Here is a 21,180-nt window from a genome sequence, read left to right as displayed (position 1 = left end):
GCCTTCCAGAAGGACATCATGCACGTATTAGTCTGCGCATATTTTTAGGAAAGTGAGTTGGTTTGAGCTTTGGGTCAAGGTTATTTCTGGGTGTTATATATATATATATATATATATATATTTATACGTATGTATGCATGCATGCATGCGGGATATGATTTGGTGGTAGTTTTGTTTGTGCCAAGAAAGCTACTGACCAAGGCCAGTCGAATTTCCTTGTGTAAACCTTAACTAATTTTACGTTTTTGCAAGGCGTTACCTCTTATCTGGTAGACAGAACTTCTCTGTCCACATTACCTTGCCTCGAGGTTATCAGCCAACCCGTCGCTTATTCAAACTACATGGCATTACGAACTAGTGTTATTTTACAACAATCATTGGCACGGAAAAGAAATCAAGTCAGTTTATAGATGAGCCAGTACCAGTAATGAAATTACTTGCCGAATATCCTTCCTTCGTCAAACACGATCAAACTCAAATATCGCCAGTTACCGGGAAGTAAAACCCTGCTATTGGAGGGGTAACCTGTACTTTTCCATCCACTCCAACTCGTCGCATTTTTTGATGTAGATGCTCCAAACTACGTTTGTTTGTTCTTTTCATATTCACTGCTGGATTGCACAGAAATTCTGTAGGCACGATCTGTGCTTTGGAACGGTTGGTCTTTCGAGAGAGATACGATTTTTGCGAGATGTATCGCTTTGAAGGGGAGCACTCTATGCATATTGGGATTAGCCGGAGTGACTACGAACACTGAAATTCATAACAGTTGTGAGCGTTTCGCTGACGCAAGAGTCGTCGTCGTTTTGATTCACTGTTTTCTTTTGGTCATTCTGTTTTTCTACTGATCTTTAATCACCAGTTATGGTCATTTTACTCACCGGACCGTCCGTTTGAGGACTCAGGATTCAGTCTTAGTTTCTGTTCTGAAGAGATGTTGTCGGGTGGAACGTCATGGCCTTGTTATTGCATGTGGTCTCTTAGTTTGCGTGGTATTAATCTACCACTCTAGCCTTTTCTTTTTTCTAAAGCCATCCATCGTGCACACCAGCCCAGTGAGCTTAAGTAGGCCTTTTACCTACAGGTAGTCCATATGAAAGTGAAACAACTTTCTTTGCAAACCGATCAATCGCTTTAGATGACTGTCGTGGGAAACAGTTTTGTGTTGAGAGCTGTTGTTTCGCAGCATGGTGGCTTTGATGTGGTGAATTCGATTTCTACAGCAGTTCTAAAACGCTTTTGCCGCATTTGATTCCGGTTTGTGATATAAGTCTACTGTGTCGATCGGACGTGATTGCTTTGGTTTAACGTGCTTGAGAATGCATGCTTCCACGTGATCACAACTTTTGCTACCGTTCCAGTCATCACTATGCGAATGAACTACAAGGGCAGTGCGTTCAGTTAGTTGAAAAACACTTGGAACCGATTGAGTAGTCATCGTTTTCGGAAAAGTTTGGCAAAAATAGGTAAACTTATTGCTGGGAAATGTTTTGATCTTGACACAAGAGCTTGGTTTTCCTTCTGTCCTAAGTTTCGACCAACCTCGTAACCTAGTCACTGGGCTTGACGAAGCTCCTGTGTGTATTGTCTAGCAATAGATCTAGCAATTGCTGCCAAACTTTCCCGAACGAAGAGACAGAAATTCTACTGAGCACAAGAAAAATCAGATGACGTTAGAGGTGAAAAACATAGCTGAACTTGTTTGGTGGACATAAATCAGTTCAGGTTGTGACAGAACTCTGCCGATTGTTGCATCAGTCAGCCAGCTAGCTACGTAATAGGTTTTTCAGTCAAAACTGTCTACTGAAGTATTGTGTCCTCAGCTGCCACAACTACATGCGATACAGGCTCGGTGTAAGGGGCTTTACGACGCGCTGGTATGACCTATCCAGTGAAACATACGGAGTATTACCAGTTGATCTATCGAAGGGTAGTTGCCTTTTCTAAAACCCACCTTGTGTACTTCAGCTGTACTTACCCGGCATTCTCACCAGGGGTTAGAAGGGACCGATAGTTAAGCACAGAGTCTTGAAAAAGCTTCCGCACGAAACGGCCAAGCAAGTCTATTACGGGACTGCAGCATTGTATAACTGTGGGCAACCAAAAATTTGTTGCCTCAGAACCAAAAATGTTGGATGACCACAAGACAACATCGCATTAGCCAGATTCTTCTGGAGGGGCAGCTAATAAATGTGCGTGCCTTCACATCATCGCGGGCAGATTCAAGTGGCGTACTCTAAAGCGAACGGCCAATTTGCAACGAAGCATTTCATCATGTGGTTTCAGTAAATCCAAGCCTGGTTTTTAGTTATAGCCTAAACGCATCAAGTTGTGAGCACTTAAGTGGGAAGTTTGCGCTGTGTATAAAAAATGGTGTTTAGTCCTCCACTAACATAGGCCCAATCCGGTATAGTCCACAAAACAATGCTGCCCCCGGATTAGGTTGGCCGACTTGGTTGTTCGTATCACCTGCTAGAATGCTAACGGAAGCAACCGTGTCAAATCTAGATAGAATCGTCATCATCTGTCAGAACGTATCCCCCAACAACAGATAAACACCGTTTGCCGCATTGAGATATATTCGTCTTAGTGAGAACAGTCAAATGAACACCACAAAATCGACTAATTATTGGATACCCATTCATTAAAGCGCACAGGGCCATGAGGCTAAGCACAAATCCCGAGCAGCAAATAGCGCAGGCCGATGCATTAGAATGACCAGACATCCGAAGTGTAGAGTGCAGTGACTCTGGTTTTGTTCCAAAAGGTTGCAGCTGTGTGACAGAACTGAGGTTTTGTATGCACGTTCCGGAGTCAGCTTACATCGATCGAAAGCTAGAACAAATTCTCAGCTGATGCTAACTTTTGTTTATTTTACACAGAGTGCAGATGTTGTGAAACGAATTTTTTGAAGATAATAGGGTTTTATTAAGATTTGTCTTGCTAAGCGAAAAGCCGCGTATGCACCGACTGACACTAAATAGATCAGGAACACGTAACTGATGGACATCCAGTAGGGATCGTTGAGTGAAGAGTTTTAAGAAAAAAATGACGCATTCCGACTATCCATGCCGAAGTAGATGGTTTGGTCGCGTCCTTGGACACAAAAGTCTGACCCATTAGGCGATGGAGCGATGTGAAGTATTGTTTGGGACCTTCCACCTAACCCTTGACTGACAAGTTTTCTAGGGTTTTCTCGAAAGTTTTCTCCCAGAGCCGATAATTCAGTACTCTTACTCGGTTGGCTGCAAGGGGACGGCCAGTTTTAAGGTCACAGAAGTAAGGCTTAGATATCTGACTCTATTCTGCTGCACACAGCAGATGCGTTTAGATCCTTATTTGACTCGTAGCAATTTTTATGTTATTCAACCTTTCCGGCTAATTCGCCAGCGGTTATGGCCAAATTTGAACACCCGGAGTGTGCAGTTTTTAGGACAGATCTTTTCTAACACCCCTTCTCTGAGGGAACATCGCTGCTCCCATAAATGTGGGAATAATGGTTACCTGAACGAAACACCCCGCCATCTTCACACTTCTGCTGCGGAGAAAATCACAGCCTTATCTCCAGACCTTCTCCTAATATGATTTTCGCCGCTCGGAGTTTCACTATTCTTCATCTGACTGCCCCCATTGACCTTTCTGCAATGATTGCGCGTCACGAACTTAATTACAGCCAGTTTAGCTCGCAGACAAATGCAACATGTAAGCCTGATCACCACGACAAGGTGAAAAGGGGACGACAAGGTGATCAATCGTATTCCATGAATAAGGTCAGAAAGATCCTGTTTCGATGTTACCGCACCCAAATATTTCTTTTTAAAATGTGTGGGGCAATCACCGGAAACAGGTGTGTTCTCTGCCGTGTGATAAAGCCAAAAGTACCTGAACTCTTAGGGATATTGAGAGGTTTTCAGTGTGCAAAAAGAAGCGTCATGTGAATACCGAAGGCTGCATGCTCTATTGGTACACCAGCAGGTGTTCATGGAATTCCGTCAAATGGTTTAGGTGTATGCAACAAACGTAAATATCGGGGGACGAAAGGCAATCTCTTGCATACACATGCAATCACGCTTGCGCTTTCGTAAGTTTCAACTACGCGTTCCAAACAAGGCACCCTGAGTGTACCCTAATTGATCGTTTTATTACTCTGGTCAAGCGATTTAAAACCTAGTGGTACCAAGCCTGCTTTGGAGAAAGAAGTTCCTGTGGGTTCGCTATCTGAAATGACTTTTTACAGGAAAACAAACAGATCATCTGCAAAGACAGTATACCCGGCAATTTGAGTTTGGCAGTATATTCTACCCTATTTTTGACCACCCAGAATATTCCTACTGGAGTCACTGTAGTTCCTATCTGAGTCTTTCACCACGAATTCAATGTGAGTAAAACCTGGATGCTTCAGTACTCTCTACTTGTAAGGACTATGTGTAAATGGGGGCATCGATCATATAGTTCTACTTTTTGTATGACTGGGTTATTTGTCAGACGGGCGTGACTCAATGGCTCCTATGACTCACAGAGCGGCGTTAAATAACGTGCTTTGAAAGCAGATGTGCAGTCAAGAAATGCCCTCTTGCTAGACATTTTAAGCCAGTATTACAAGTCAAAGCCGAGGAATCCTCCACAAATCCCTTCTTGACTGAAAAATGAAATACAAGTTACACTGGTTCAAAATAAACTTGAGGTATCAATGTTGGAACGGTAGTAGCGACAAGCTGTACTTGGTAACAAGAAGATACAGATCAAATGAAAAAACAAGCAGCGCGATAAATTACTCGGGATCGCTCAGTTTAATCTTTTCAAGACTTTGAAAGCGAAATTTTTTGTACATTTCAAGAAAACACTAAATCAAGCGTCGGAGGCATATATTTCCCAGCATTTCAGTGTTCACAGTGAACCATGCAGGCGGATGAGGCGGCGGTTGCAGATTCAGAAACATCAAGGATAAATGAATCAGCAATGGCAGGACAGGGGAGAACGGCGAAACTTCCGGAGTTCTTCACTGCACAACTTAGCACCTTCGTTAGGCCATGGTAAACGACCACTTACCTCCAAGGACACTGAGTAACGAATATGCAATGAATCAAGTATGATGCACATACAGCGGTATTTTCACTTCTATCGAGTTTTGGCCAAAGCTACAGTTCTGGATAAGTTAGCTAAACGGTGCTTTTGATGAAAGAATTGCGCTCTTTTGTAGCCGCGTCCTTACACAGAAGTCACATGCTTGCATCCTCAAGGTAACTGCTGCAAAGTCGTATCTGATTTTGACTAGCCTGCATCAGTTCTCAAAATTCCTTACAACTGCTTACAAATTTTTCGCCAGTAACTGCTTGAGATATGGAGTTTTAAGCCATGACAAGGCCGATATCTTCTGAAGATTCTGATACCTGTGAGCTTCTGTTAGCGAAGCCAGATTCCGCTATAGAGCTCATCGTTTGAAATATTATATATGCGTGTGTATTGAATCTAAAAAAATAGTGTTAACATGTTTCTCAAACAGGAACAAAGTGGCGTTCAGGTCACGATATGCAATTTTAACTTTAACATCAGTATTGTTCATATTGTACATATTAAGTACTCCACTCTCCAAGCCTGCCTGTTTAATAGCCATATGAATCAGAGATGTACCAGGTAAAAAAGAACTAGGGTGATACAGTTAAACGTTAGTTTACCACAAGGAGAGAAAGTACCCAAAAGTGGAAACACGACCCATTAAATGTGACGTCAAATTAACCACGCTTCGGATTGATGATACTTTGAATACTGTTTTTATCCGTTGTCCAATATGGAGCAAACCTAACTATCTATCATAGACCTCACCATTTCGAGCAGCCTGAGACCATTTTGATTACCAGATTAATGAACGGCTGTCCACTTTGTTGATATGTCTTCTGACATTATATTCGTATTGTATGGATATCTAGTTCCATGTGGCCAGGTACTCAGTTATCAACCTCTCGCGAGTGACCAAGCTTGCACAGTTTTACTCTGCTTTAAGTACAGGTTGTCGATTTAATAACATTTTGCATCCGCTGTAAGTTTTAATATACCCTGTTTGTTTTATCTATCCCCGAGCCAGCGGAAAAGGGATCAGAAAATTTGCTGTAAGTCCAGCTATCTGTTCTCTCATTTCGGCAATACTCCAAACCATTAAACAAGTCGAGTGCCTCTTGGCTTTGAAAGGATGAACTGCTCACCTTTCAATATGGGGTTTAGCTTGCGTAAATAGGAATCCTGATTGATTTTATTCGTGACTACGTAAGCTGATCATTGTTCCTTGTCTTACGCCGGTTTTTAATCCATTTAGGCATGTGAATCTTCGGATACAATCGGCATTAAAGAACCCACATCCAGCAAGATTTAACTCAGAGGTTGACCGTCTCCGATCATTTCTCGGTGAAATTATGCTCAAGAAATTATGTGAACGCAGTGCTTGGTTTGCGTACCCAAAGGAGGCTGAAAAGAATTCAGGATCCCTTGATCAAGAAACGACCCGAATTCAGGTCTCCGAAGAATGCGAATAGCTAAATGCACAATTTTACAGATGTGACGTTGAATAAAACATAGGATTAGTTGACAAATATCATTTGCAAATGAGTGTATTTGTAGAAATCTGTCCGATTTGGATTCAAGTAAAACATAAAGTTGACGGAAACTAGGGGACTGCGCCTACCTGATGAGCCCCAAGAAGGGCGAAACCGGTCGTGAGCTGTCGAAGATTTTTCAGTATTCTTGTGGGTAGCTTCCTATTGGATTATTTGTTTCGGATGCTGTTTTGTGACGAATATTCGAATGCTAGCCTCGTAGCCACTGAAACTCCTTTCGGACATTTGTTCACCCAGATGGTTGATTTGAGAAAGAGTTCCAGTGGGGTGGTTGACGAAATCAAATCTGACCCGGTTGACGGCTGTTGTTAGTAACCATCACCTGGACAACATCGGAAGCCGCATAAGCGGCTAGGGGGAAAAATCTCGGCATTATCATTGCGAAGCCGGTTAAAGAATCCAGCGCAGTAGTTCTGAGAAGGTAGGTGCATGAAAGTAAGTTGGAATAGATTCTTAATGAAACAAATCTCAAATTTGACAGATTCGAAGAATAATACTATATTCATCGAAGGCGAATAGTTTACCGTCGGAAAGGTTTGAAATATGACGGTCCAATCATTGCGTAGCAACACGGGCAGTTTAACAGGGACAAATTTTCTTGTTTTTTTAATGGTTTTTTCCAGGGTACACAAAGCAAACACTTAGCTAAGCTTAAATTTAAGCATGCATAACTCACCGCATCACACTGGGTCGAGTAATTTTGCGGTGTATTAGAACCCATTCGATACACCATGGCCAAGTGCGGCATACATCGAACAGTTCGTTTTTTTGACACTAAAATAGATGGGCGTTTCATTTATGAGCCTATATGTGACTTGATTGAAGTTTAGGTGTTACCTGCAGCAGTACGTCTGACAAAACTGAAGTTGGTGATACGAAGAGATACGGTAATGTCCACTAGAGATTCCGTCCTGTCGGTGAAACCAGTATATGCCGAAACACCGTGGTGCACTCTACAGCTCCTTCACGTTTGTTTGGAATAAGCACCAGTGAGGATATTGCAAAACTCAACTTCAAACCCGCTTCGGCCAGTCGTTGAACACTTAGCCATTCGTCAACGAGCGGCTGATAAGCAGTGTGATTAGTCCTCAGTTGGACAGGAAATAACTTGTCACTAAGCTCTCGTTGGAAACAGTTAAGTGTTCAACCACTGTCCAAAATGTATCAGGTTCAAAACTTTCTGAGTTTCGTGATATGCGCAGTCCTGATGATTCCTAACCACAATGAAACAGCTGTACAGTTATTCTAGCGCTTTTCAGCATAGATTTGCTTTACTGACAGGACGACATATCTAGAAAACTGAATGTCTTTGATGGAGTTATACGCTTGACTTGAGAATTTTAACGGCAAGACTAATCGTTCTTGTGCTACTGACAAGAGCGCTGTTCGCGAACCGATACTATTGCGGCTGTGTTATTTTGGGTTGAACAGAATCTTGTTCATTGACAGCAGGATTGATTTGTGAACACTAACCGGAAGATTCGACACTGTAAGAGGTTTTCAGACAAAAATGGCTACACTTAACTTGTTTTGGTGAAACGATTCAAACCGAGATTTCGAAGCCAAACTATACAGGTGGCAATTCTTACCGCATTCTTATTTATTTTCAAAGGCAATATGACTAGCGAACTGTCGACGTGGATACTACAAAATAAAGTTATATGCATTTGACAAGGATGGAACACAAGGATTAGCGTATAAATTTGCGTACTAAAAAGATCAAACTGAATTTACCAGGTGATCAGCTGAATCAGTGATAGCTTAAAGGTTTGGAAGTTTATCATCAACCAACTTTGCTATAGGAATAAGGCGCAGTTCTTACTTAATCTGCGCACTACATTAAAACAGTTCGGAATGGTTCACGTGTCACGTCACATGGAAGATGAAGCAAAAATAACAGATTTGCGGACCATGTATGAATCACACCCATCCGAGATGCATCTTTTTTAATTTTCAAAAACCTCAGTAACTAGATTTTGAAGCGGATTAAGAGGTGCGCATTAGGGTTTGTTCAACAGAATTTTATTTCCAGGGATTTTATGTTCGCGGCGTTTTGCTGACGCCTCATCAGTAAACGGCTGTTTCAAGGTTTTTACTATCACCCGGATTTAAAGGTGAAAATGGAAGTATAGTTCATTTAGTTCAATTTAGTTATCGGTGAAGGGATTGCTTGCCTGACCGACAGATATTGAACGAACTCTCGGAAATACTTCTGCAATTAACTAGCACAAAAGAATGTACACGTGCAGAAAAAAAGTATGCGAACGCGTGATGTGACCGGTTGCGTAAGTAGCCAAAATAGCACATCTATTTTGTTAAGAACGTGACGTCGAGATCGATGGGCACCTCTTTACCTGGAAATTAAATCTGTTGTGACTCTGGGCAAATAATGACTGGTGCAGTGAATCACCGTAGGATTCAGTCGAAAAAACCTAGTCCTCCGGATCCGTTTTTCATTCCAGCTGTTTGTAAACGACAGACTTTCGGGAACCTAGGTTAATTTTAGACACCAGCCGTCATAAAAATGTTTTCCATGAGCAATTTTAGCAAGTGACCAGGTTGTTGGATTAAGTACGCTAGAGAATCAGGGCATGTAGTCAGGTTGTTCAAGAGACTGACAAGTTTAACTCACAATACTTTTCACCCGTTATATCTTCCATGGAAGGCCATCGTAACGTAACGCTGAGTTATTGTGTGCCTGTGAATCGGTATTATACTTGTACTGATGCGTTCTGCTGACCAAATTTACCGTCCCAGGTTGTTCCATATGCGTGACGTCCCTGTAATTTGTGAGCTCAGGCTCATCAACTCTCAAACTGTGATTTCACTTACTCGGTTGCACAGTTGATCCTGGCGCCTATTACCCTGGTGTTTTGATCACCATCCAAACCCGGTGGTAATCGATTTATCACGAGTGTTTCGATGAAGTTGGTGCTCTTTTACATTTAGATTCATGTGGATTGTTACGCAAGCCGTCATAGGCATAGGCATATGCATATACTGGGATACAAATATACTCACACTATCGAGCACGTTGTCAGAAATCGAAGCAATACAAGTCTAAAAATTCCTGGGAAGTGAGTACGTTGATTCGTTTGAGTTCCTCCCCCCACTCGAATTTTAGCGGTGGTAGTAGTAGCCATATTGTTAGTAAGCCACTGACTTCATTTGGACAAGTTGAGTGTGCTGCGAAGAGTTGATGAGTGCGCAAATCTGACTTACAATAGGTGATGGATTTAGGTGAGCCTACTACAGTGACACTAATTCACGTTGGGAATAAACTTAAACTAATGCAAGCCGATTTACTTCATTAGAGCCCTCTGTGATGAACGCATTTGTGGCACACCAATTAGTAAATTAACTACGTTTGGGCTGACAAAATTGGCAAGGCTAAAACTCAAAGAACTGTCAGAATGATCGGCGGTGACATTGAGGTTGAACTGGGACTAAACTTGAGTGCCCAACAATATCACAGCACTTACACGCATCCATGGAATAAGACTTGAGATCAAGTGAACACTAGGATGCAGACCATCCTACCCAAAGATTTGACTCACACGGTATGTCAAGAAATCAGCTTAAAATGGGTTTATAATGTGTGACGTTTGTGGGTCAAACTATACTGGTCAGTGGCACACTGTGAGCAAATGGCCATAAGTATGCTCTGTTTCTCGGTGTTCTGTTCGAACATATGATGGTTTTGTTTACACATGAATGTCCTATTGTAGTTTCATCCCCACCTGTTTTCCGCCGTTATGGTTAACCGACACTCAAACTGGGATGTGCTAGTGACGTAACAACAAAGTAGTTCAGGACCTACTTTTAATCCCTAAAAGTTAACATATTCGCAACTTGAAAACTCACTATGCGCGTGTTCCATGGCCAAAGCCACGGACTAGCCTGTGTTAGGAGAATGGTGTTGTATAAAATTTCGTTTATGGCTGAAAGTAAAGACGACTACCGATCTGTTCAACTAATTACCTGTATTTTCAAAGTTTATCCAGGGAGTTATACAAAATAAACCAAAACCTTTGAGTAGAGAGTACTTCAAACCGAAACTGCCACAAAAGCCCAAAGATACGCCGGTGTTTTTATTGTATTTGACCACTTGACGCGACATACTGTCAAAACGTCTTGCGGTCAGAACTGAAAGCAGTCAAGTCTATTGTTATCATAAATGCTTTGGTTGCTTCAATTCAGGCTTTCTATCCTTTGTGTTACCACTAGATGCATAGGAGTCATTCAACGTTACTTAGGCCAAAGAAAAAATACGTGCACAGGCAAACCTTCAGTGGTTGCTAACACAGCAATCTTCGGTGGTTTTCGTTTTTTTTATCACCTTCTCTGAAGCAATTATTAGTGAAACTCCGAAGGAAAGACATCATCTATCCCTACCTAGTCAACCTGACCAGTTCCTGAATTCAGCAAAATATTCAGACAATTGAAATGATTATGTGCACATGTCAAACCCGGCAAACTAATGAGTAAAACTGGGACTCGAACTCAGTCACTTAAACACAAGATGCGGCTTTACGTGAGCTCGATGTTGAGAGAAAAGAAGTCATAGGCATATTGATCAGCATTGCTGTCGTTCCTCTACATCTGCTATTTTGGGCTGTTAGTTGGGAACAGATTTAGGACTCGACTCAAACCGCCATACTTCATGGGCAGTGTGATTTGACTAGTCCTAGTAGAACAGAGGACTGGAGGAAATGAAAATAAATGGACCGTCTGTTGAGCTAAAACTCGAATTTTCTTTGAAGCACGGAACACAGACCTCAACATTCTAGCAAGAGTAAGGCAATAAACCATATGGCGTAGATTGTCCAGTCACTTGTTCCGATGAAACTAGTTTGGTGTTGACTGATTGCCACAGAAAATGCAAACAGTTGTTAATAAAATAAAAACGTCCACCTATCGGAAGTTCCGGGACACAATGAAACGGGTAATATCTATGGTTACGTTATAGTCTTCATCAAAAGGTGAAATAATCAACTCTAGTACTAAGTGTTGTGGAAAAAATCAGTCTGTTTGATAATTTTCATGGGCACGACAGCAGTTGGATTGCATGTCGGCCGGTATCTTGGACTTCACGCCAGAACTACTCGCCTTGTTTCTTGTAATGGTGGTGAACCGAGGGTTTATTTCAAGGGCGTGGACCGTTCAACAGTAGTCAAACTTAGGACAGGCGAATAAACAGCCTGGCGGTTAGCTGTAAAAATCTAAGCACCACAAGAAGGCGGACAAAAAGATACACTAATATGCGAACGAAGGGTGTCTTCATCAAGAAATAATCAACTCTAGTACTAAGTGTTGTGGAAAAAATCAGTCTGTTTGATAATTTTCATGGGCACGACAGCAGTTGGATTGCATGTCGGCCGGTATCTTGGACTTCACGCCAGAACTACTCGCCTTGTTTCTTGTAATGGTGGTGAACCGAGGGTTTATTTCAAGGGCGTGGACCGTTCAACAGTAGTCAAACTTAGGACAGGCGAATAAACAGCCTGGCGGTTAGCTGTAAAAATCTAAGCACCACAAGAAGGCGGACAAAAAGATACACTAATATGCGAACGAAGGGTGTATTCACGTTGCTGACCTAAGAAATGTTTCGTCGGGTAAAGCCATATTCTTGACATCACTGTGTGGATTGCTTGTACATCAAAATTGTCAATTCATAAAAATGAATTTAGTGAACTTTCCTGTGAGGTCTACTCACATAGTAAAGTCCGAGGGATGTCACTGATTCATGTGTTGTCAGTCAGCAGGCGTACTAAACCGGATTATAATGCCCAGAATATTGCGGTAGCTGAGCCGCAGCGGAATGCGTATTTTATCGGGAGATGTTTTTTTCAACCGGGACGAATTCAAGAAAGGCTCACCTCAGATACCCGACAGGTCGTTTTGTTTAGATCTCTTCATTTATGGTCAAACTCACTTAAAACCTCATCTACTGATGATAAGTCAACACACTCATCAGTCCGCCGAATCCTGAGACTCGTCGGCGTTTTCAAACGTCCACTTCAGACTTTAGATATCTCACAACAAGCCGCGTACGGTTGCAAATACTCACAGGTCAAACGCACTCATCGCACCGATGACCCTGCAAAGTCACGATGGCGGGGGCGCGTGGCTGTTCAGAACCGACTGAAGATGGTGCTGCTGGTGTGAGAGCAGGGCCTGGCTGCTAGAATGAATTATGAAGTTGGTGGTTTTCCCAATCCATCCCTAGGAGTTCATTTGGGAACATCACAATGTATCGATGAAGCTGCTCCAGACAGCACACCTTCAAGGCAACTGACTGAGATGAAACTGATTTCATATGTAGAACTAGATTTTGTTCAGATTTGTGAAGACACAATTTAAGAGGGAGAAGACTGCAAATGTTTACCCAAAGCATTTAGGGACAGTTTGGATGCATTAGCTTTAATCAATTAATTGGTGAGTCAACAGTTGGTTCACCATAAATGACAACTACGAAACAAATCAGTTCGCATTAGCTCAGGTTTACCTTCAGCACGCAGTACCACGGTCGGCTTAGCTCACCCCAATCACATATTGATAGAGGTAGCTTTAGACTGCCAGTAAGATGTACACGTTTACGCTCCCCGTCTATTTGCAACCAGCAGCATAGTCAGCAACATACCATCTTTATCATCAGCAGTTCTTAGCGGTCATGTCGAGATTAAGGCCAAGTCAGCATGCTGTTAATGCTGACCCGACGCTACAGTTAATCTCTGCAGTCTCGTTTCTTGTGCCGTCCACATCTTCTTGCGGAATGCTCTTCAGCGCACACGCGGTTCACTGATTTATTTGGTCACGCTTGCCGTCTTTCATTCAGTTCGAGATGAGGCTGTGGGGTTCTCGGTTGTTGCGTTTGTCGACACAGTTCTTCGGGGTTCAGATGTGAAAAGAATTTGGTCGACGAAATCCCAGAAACTTCGGGGCGTTTTGGAAACAAAATTTGTGCATTAATGCTCTCAGTGGAATCAAATAGATGTGACGTTTGACATCTGGACTATTCCTCCTACATTGATTCAGTACCGATTTTTTAGGCACGCAGATTTTGACCACCGGTAGTTCACCACGTCGATCGGCCTGTGTTAAGTTAAACATGTAAAACTAACATGGCCCATGAACATGACTAACCGTCCGTTAGACAAAATGCAAGAAAAAATGTTTCTGTCCATTGTGCTGTCTCAACTTGTCAGGCTAAATATGGAATGGACCTGAGGCATGACGATGTGCTTGTCCTGCGTGATAAGATACGTCGCTTGGACGGTCCCTATACGAATGCATGGTATACACGAGGCATCTAGTAAACTTGGACCGGTGACCGCGTCAGTTTTTGTTAACAACAGTTTGAATGCCCTACCGTTTACACTCGTTTGTCTCTCCAGTTTGTTTCCGAATTGTGGTAGTGGGACACAAATAAATCCAGCATATCACTATAAGGGAGGTGGCTAGCTATTGGGACAGGCTGTAGTCACCGACTACAACGGTGTTGTTTGCAGCGTTTTTCACCCTTTTTCACATTTAATCACAGGAATGGTACGACATTACATTCAAGTAGATCATAAGGTTGACGGAAACTCGGGGACTGCGCCTATCTGATGAGCCCCAAGAAGGGCGAAACCGGTCGTGGGCTGTCGAAAAGTTTTCAGCAACCTTGTGAGTAGTTTCCTTTACGAAAAAATTACAACATATATTTTCGCACGAACAACGTCACCCGTGCTTTTTGTTTGTGTGAATTCGAGCGATAAAAAAGCTAATAATTGACTAATCTCAGGGCAGCACTGCCTATGATCGCTATCATTTTTGTTCTTCCTTTGTGGTAAGAAACTTCAGGGCCAAGGTGCACAAGCGTTTCGGAGAGTGTCATTAAATAGAAGTTTTTTACTGTTAATGTGAAGCGGCAACCTGCCCGGTAGTTCCGACACACTTTCATGGAGAAGCGCGCGCAAAAGTTACTCTTGTAAAATACAAGGTCAGGTTGGCTAGACTAGAACAGACTTTGGGTTCGCAAAACGTTAGCTTGTATTTGCAACACAGAAAACCTTGTCACTACAAAGCGCAAACCGTTGCAAACTATACTACTGAGGTAATGCAACACCAGAAGTGAAAAATCGTGCCACGGAATGATGCCTGCGGCTTACGCGATTTGTTCAAAAGTGTCTGTAACCGAGTGACAATGCCTGGATACGAAGCGACTATTTTCACGTCTGACTAAAGCAGATTTCGTGTCTCTGCTTATGTGCTGCAGGGTTTACCAAGGAGCTGTTTTCCGAAACATTGATTCCAGACTTAGGAACCAAGGCATACAGGCCTTGCATTGGAGCACATAGTAAGCTTGATTCTTGGTTGGTGCAAGACAGCAGTGGTGATAATCAGTACTTCTTCCTTATCTGAACAGGAAGCTAAGTGTCCACTTGGATCCCTTTGGTAGAACCTGAACTAACGAAACATGAATAAATAGCCGGATTTGTAATACGCTTTCAGTATAATTTTCAAGGTCTTGGCAAATATTCTTAGTTGCATACTATTTATTTACGCACATCGGTTATCCTGCATTGATCCGGTTCATATTTGACGACCATTTTCACGAGAGATATTTTTGTTTCACCGCCCTCATTAGGTTGGCAACTTTCAATCCACAACCAGGTCCATAAACTATTCTGCACTTTACCGGAAAATAGTGAAAAGAACATTTGCATACATGCATGTAATTCTGTATAATTTGGGTAAATTTCTCTAGTTGAAGCAGATTGGACGTTTTGACCGGCAGAAGTGCTCTCACGGTATTGTCTTGCCGAAAGTCCTATAGGTGAAGCTCGGGATTCGCAGACATTTTACAGGTTGTTTAAGCTCGAGAATGATTCCGGCATGATGCAGAGTCATGACCAGTAGACAAAAAAGGCGTGGATAGCTTTATTATATCGTGACGGAGAAACGGTACTGCATGGGTAAAAATCTCATTCAACAATGTTATTCTGACTTCGGACTTCTCTAACTCAGAATCAGCTGATTTGAAATATTAGGTTCCTTCAGGTCCTTTGCTGAAGCGATATAGAAGCCGCCTCATCCTCCTTATCGTTTTTTTGTGTTGAAGCCATTTGTTTAGATGTTCTACAGTGAACGTGTCAGGCAGTTCATTGGGAGAACCAGCTCTGAACGTAACGGGACTACATAACAGCCAATAGAATAACCGTTTTTGTTGAGACAGATTTCATTGGTTGTTCTTTACTCATCCCTGACAGATCAGTTGTATTCTTTGCATCACTTTTTCGACCCGTTTGTACGCGACAGTGATCAGTAGAGCGGCTGGCTCGCACGTTCGTTGACTTTTTCTGGTTTGGTCAAGCGCATCACGCGATCAGGCGACTATCCAGACCAGAGTTCACGCTAATATGAAGGCATTAAGGAGATTGTGATCTACTACACGGTTCCTTAGACTTAACGTACCTGTTAGCATGCCACTGTGGTCGGTATCAGAAAAAATAACGGGTTTTTCTCACAGCGCCTAATCAAGTCAGACGGTGCTATCTTTGTATGTTGGGAATGGGATGGGGAAAACAACAACGCAGTTTGAAATCCCGGAGTTTAGTAAACTTAACAATGTCATTGCAACCAATTTGATTGGAAGTTTGGAGGTGGAGGTTGAAGATCACAAAAGAGAGACTCATAGCTTGACGAGTTTGAACTTTATCTGTAAGGGATATCGCAATGGAAACATTCGACGTAGTAAAGCATTCTAAACAAACAAGTCTGTACAACACTAATTCCAGTTTGTCGATTGTTGCGATTGCAGAGTGAATGTTAAGTTAACCTTCATACCGAAGGCCTGGTCAACACAGTATCGGGCTGTGGTCAACAGCAAAAACAATTATATTCATAATATGTTTATTTCTTCATAGAGAGAAATGAATGTGTGGAACCCCAGTGGAAGACGTTGCGTTTTATCCACGGTAAGTCGCACAACAAGCTCCGCTTAATCCAAAGTTCTCCAAGCCGCGACTGAATACAGGCATGGCCATTATTTATGACTGCGTAAGAGTGGAGCAGTAGTAATGGCATAACCGATTGCTTCGGGGACATCTATATTGGGTACAATATCCGGATAACAACGGAGTTCAACTAACACTGACGCGAATGTAGTGACCCAATTGGGTCAATAAAGTGTCGTTTTGATATGTCCAGATGAGCTTATTCCTAACTTCTAATGAAGTTCAGAAAATATCATTATCTCCTTGGCAAAACATGAAGAAATAATATGAATACCCCGACAGAAGTTGGAAACAGCTTAGGCTGCCGATCGGCTGAAATGGCTGAAAATTTTGACTGATTGTACTGGATAAGAAACGAAAGTTCGGGCTTAACAAGTGACTGTATGGTGTCTTAAACGTCGAAAATGATCCAAATCGGTTTGTACCTTCTCCAGAGAAATGTGTTTCTTTATCTGGGTTACGAATTTTTCCAGCCAAACAGTGTTCTACGCAATCACAGACTCACAACATTCCGTCCCCGGCATTCAATCAATTTCTACTCTGTTAGCCCGCCTTCCCAACTTTCGTGGACTCACTTGTCCAGCACCCGTGTCCCTTTAGAAGCACTAAGCAACGGTTTTGGGCGAAGTTATGTTTCTACACAGGCCAAGACACACGTCATATTAATTGAGGTTCCTTATAAATAAACCGAACCGTTCTAGCAAATTATGATGCTGGTTACTAGGTACATGGTTTCCAACGGGAATTTTGGGTTATTTTCGACTCTATAAACGAATATTTCAACTAATTTTGCCCAGTTTCTGGTCAATATATCGGCCACTGTCCTGCAGCCCAACTCCTGTTGGATGGGAGGTAGACAGCCAATCCTGCGTTCACATACGCACAATCGCTCAGATGAGCACATGCTAACTCAGTGGCGTCAACCAACCAATCAGATTCAATGTTGTTTACCGATCCTCCCGTTACTTATTGACCGTTAACAATTTAGTTATCCCTTAAGTAAGGGTAAGGATCACACAGCAAGTAAACGGTAACCTGTGGCTTTTCATCTCTTGTCTGCCAACAAAATAACCGGCTGTATCGTGGTTATAATAGAGGGTAAGGTATTGGCATTTGATTGAAGTGTGCTCGTAGGGTCTCAGAAGTTCACTCTCTGTTTGAGGGGCGATGCCCACATCAATGAAGATTGCTTCATTTGGAGGTGACTGCACGCAGATAAAACACTGGAAGGCGCTCAAGAAGCCTAATCCCACATGACCGAATGAATACTTGTGGCACCTGCAAACACAAGAAACAGCAACGGTAGTAGTAATAGAACTCAGGGCTGGTTGATACGTAGAGGGTAAGTTCATATATGTCGGCAAATGACCAACTGTGTGTGGGCATCCTACTAGAAACTCACCAGAATAATTCATTCTAAACGCTGGTTGGTCTAAGGATGACTACACTGTGTTTCTTGGCTGCTTACTGGTATTTAGTAATATCTTCTTCCCAACAGTAGACTCTGGATTCTCATAAGTTGTTTCATTCTTTTTAAGATTTCGTTACAATCTCGTCGACAAATTCCCTTGAAGCACTACCGGGGACTCGGAGATCCTAGTGTACCGCACTTTTGCTACACCACTGGAAAATGGTGCGGTTTTTGGATATGGCGTGATATTGTCATCAAGATCAATAACTCAATCGGCAGTCAACTATATGGCGTGTGAAATCTTGTCGGTATCTGGAAACTTTTTGTGATGACATTAGTCACTACTCTGCGCAGAGCACTTACAAAGCTCACTAAACTAACGACGAAGGACTCTAAGTGACTTGAGAAACACACGGAAGTTCAAGGATTCAACAGCTCGTTCATAGGAGTGCACGTTAATTTCCAGATTTTCTAGTAAGAGACAAAAATACCGTGGACTTTCAAGTAAAGTGAATGCGTTTTAGTAAGCTCCCATTTTCCTAAACGCCCTCTCAGTTTTAGGTTATTGAGGTTGTGGGCCTATGGAACACATGTTCTAATGTTGGCTCACGTGCAGTGACTTGCGACGTGTAAGCAACGCCTTTTGGGGAGGTGCAGAACAAAAAGAGTAGACTAATTTGCTACAGACAGGGTAAATATAAGCCACGCAAACAAATGGAGATGTCCCGATAAGGCCAATAGTGGATGGTAAAGGCCAGTCACCACATGAACTGGCCAGATTCTTAGCTCGTATACTAAAACTGCTCACGAAGAAATCAAGCACCTTCATTAGGAATTCGTACGACTTTGCCAGCAAGGTCGCAGGGCTTCCTTTGGAGATGGACGAAGTCCTCGTGAGTTTTGACGTAATCTCAATGTGCGCAAACATCCCCAGGGCAGATGCTCTGGAGGTCGTAACTGGCAGACACGACACTCGGGGAACGGACAAAGCTCTCAGTGGATGAAAAAGTTGAGGGCATAATGGTGTGTTTGAATCTTGATCAGTTTGTTTTTGAGTTAACTGTTTACTCACAAGAACAAGGTTTTGCAATAGGATATCCAACATCCCCAGTTCTAGCTAATATTTATATGGAGGACTTCGAACAAATAGCCTTGGCCGGATATCATTTTCCACCCAAAGTTTTTGGCGTTATGTTGACGACACCTTAGTTTTAATCAAACGAGTTAACGTGAACAGCTTCCCCGACAAGCTCGATAGTTTAAACCCACACATCAAGTTTAGCATGGAAATAGAGTACAACTGAAAGATCCCTTGCCGGTTGAAAGGACTAGGGACTGTGTGTATACAATTAACTGCAACGATTGCGGTATGAATTACATAGGACAAGGTGCCAGGGAATTGCACACCAGAATTGGTGAGCATAAAAGATTAACAAACCACCAAGGAATGCAGAAAAATACCAAACGCTGATCAAAGACTCAGCGATGGCGGTACATACCTTAGACACGGGACATAGAATAGATCTGGAGAATGTGGAAGTTTTAAGACGGGGACTGCGATTCACACCACAGCGACTGATAGCCGAGTCGGTGGAAGTCACTAAGCATCACAGCGTGAATAGAGTCGAGGGCGTGGAACTGGCGAGCGCATGGAAAGCGGTCTTAGATTAGCCGAGTTGACACGTGACGGTGTGGTTGTCAATCCACGTAGGATCATTAGAAAAAACCAGGGGGTGGGGGTAGAAATCTTAACCCGACGAAGGGTCACAGCATCCCTCTCACACAACTATCTTAGCACTATATCTTTGTAATGTACTGAGAACATTACAAACGGGAGATTCAGCTGGGTTCCAGGTAAGCCTCTCGAAAAACCAAATTAGTTTGCAAATTAGTGTATATTCGCTATCTTAGCACTAGCTCACCTACACAGACAGGCAGAAGGTTCCAACGACGTTCAAGTGAACCGAACCAGTAAAACTAGACCCTAGGCTGGACCCTAACACATGTAGGTTACCCTACCGACCCAACACTTGTTCAACCACTCTAACACACTAAAATCCTTCGGCCAATAACCAACAGAGATTTAGCTTGACTTAGCTGATTGCTTCTCCTTCCGCCTTAAATCTCCACCAACCTCGGAACCTGGTCACTGGGCCTGACGAAGCTCTGGTGTCAAAAGCGAAACTTTGCCCAGCAATAAATCTGCTATTGTCACCAAATTTTTTTCGAAAACAAATGCAGTCATATTTACAAGTCTCAATTTTTTGTCATCGCAATATTGTCCGATTCTCGTTTGCGTTGGAGATAGCAACGATATGACATCGAAACGGAGCAGCACGACTAAGCAATCATATCTGAATTTAGTTCCATCTTCCTCGTGCCGGAAAAATCGTCTTTCCTGACTTAAACGTACCTCCACATCTATCAGCACTCCTTTTTTGCTGAAAGTGAATTTTTTTAATCTTTTTCCTCTAGGCCCATTTTTAAACTTGAGAATTTATTTCTTTTCAGCAAACGAATGACTAGATTGAACACGGTGCTCACCGTTCCTACTCCAGTGGGTTTTCTATAACTGATTAAACTTTTCTACAGCGATTATTATATATCCGTAGGGGCAAAACGGAAAAAACGGTTAAGACAGGTATTTTAAGCACGGCATAGAGCACAAGACTCAAATTTTTTGCTCAACAGTGTGATTATTACCTGAGTTGATGCTGCCTAACACATACGTTTTGTGTACAAACTCTGCAAGAGTGACCACCGCTGTCGTTTGCTCTTGTACCTGAGAAACTCGGTCGAATATGCTCTATGTACCTTGAATTTGCAGGGAGACCAGAGTACCTTAGATGTCCTGTTTTTTACAGGCACTTAAAGCGGACATACTGTCCGAACCAAAAAAGAAAAGTCCTAATTCACTGCGGAGTGTGCAAGGCAAAAATTGTTATGGATAGCGGATCTAGTCTCCCTTCATTGGTATATGCACACCAATCGACAGAAGGTAATGGATTATGCAGCCATAAGCTAATGATTTTCACAGAACTGACTGAAGGGACGTATTCGATTAAAATGACTTCACGTGAAGTGACGTGAGTATAGGCTAAAAGGAACGTTTCAATGCATACAAAAGTGGTACAAAAATTAGATAAAGCTAGGTTGAAAG

At 42.5% G+C, this 21,180-nt stretch overlaps 1 protein-coding gene across 1 annotated transcript; it reads right to left on the bottom strand.

The window, feature by feature from the left end:
• Positions 1-6,572: 6,572 nt before the first annotated feature.
• On the bottom strand, positions 6,573-14,288 carry T265_13738 (hypothetical protein; the record flags this gene model as incomplete). The annotated part of the gene is made up of 2 exons (XM_009170243.1): positions 6,573-6,749; positions 14,169-14,288. Coding segments are annotated over 2 exons (297 nt in total), but the record flags the coding sequence as incomplete, so codon positions are not given.
• Positions 14,289-21,180: the final 6,892 nt, after the last annotated feature.

Source organism: Opisthorchis viverrini (genome assembly GCF_000715545.1).
Source record: "Opisthorchis viverrini unplaced genomic scaffold opera_v5_97, whole genome shotgun sequence".
In the NCBI taxonomy this organism is placed as follows: domain Eukaryota; kingdom Metazoa; phylum Platyhelminthes; class Trematoda; order Opisthorchiida; family Opisthorchiidae; genus Opisthorchis; species Opisthorchis viverrini.
The sequence above is the reverse complement of the archived record's forward strand: the minus strand, read 5'-3'. Positions and strand labels throughout refer to the sequence as shown.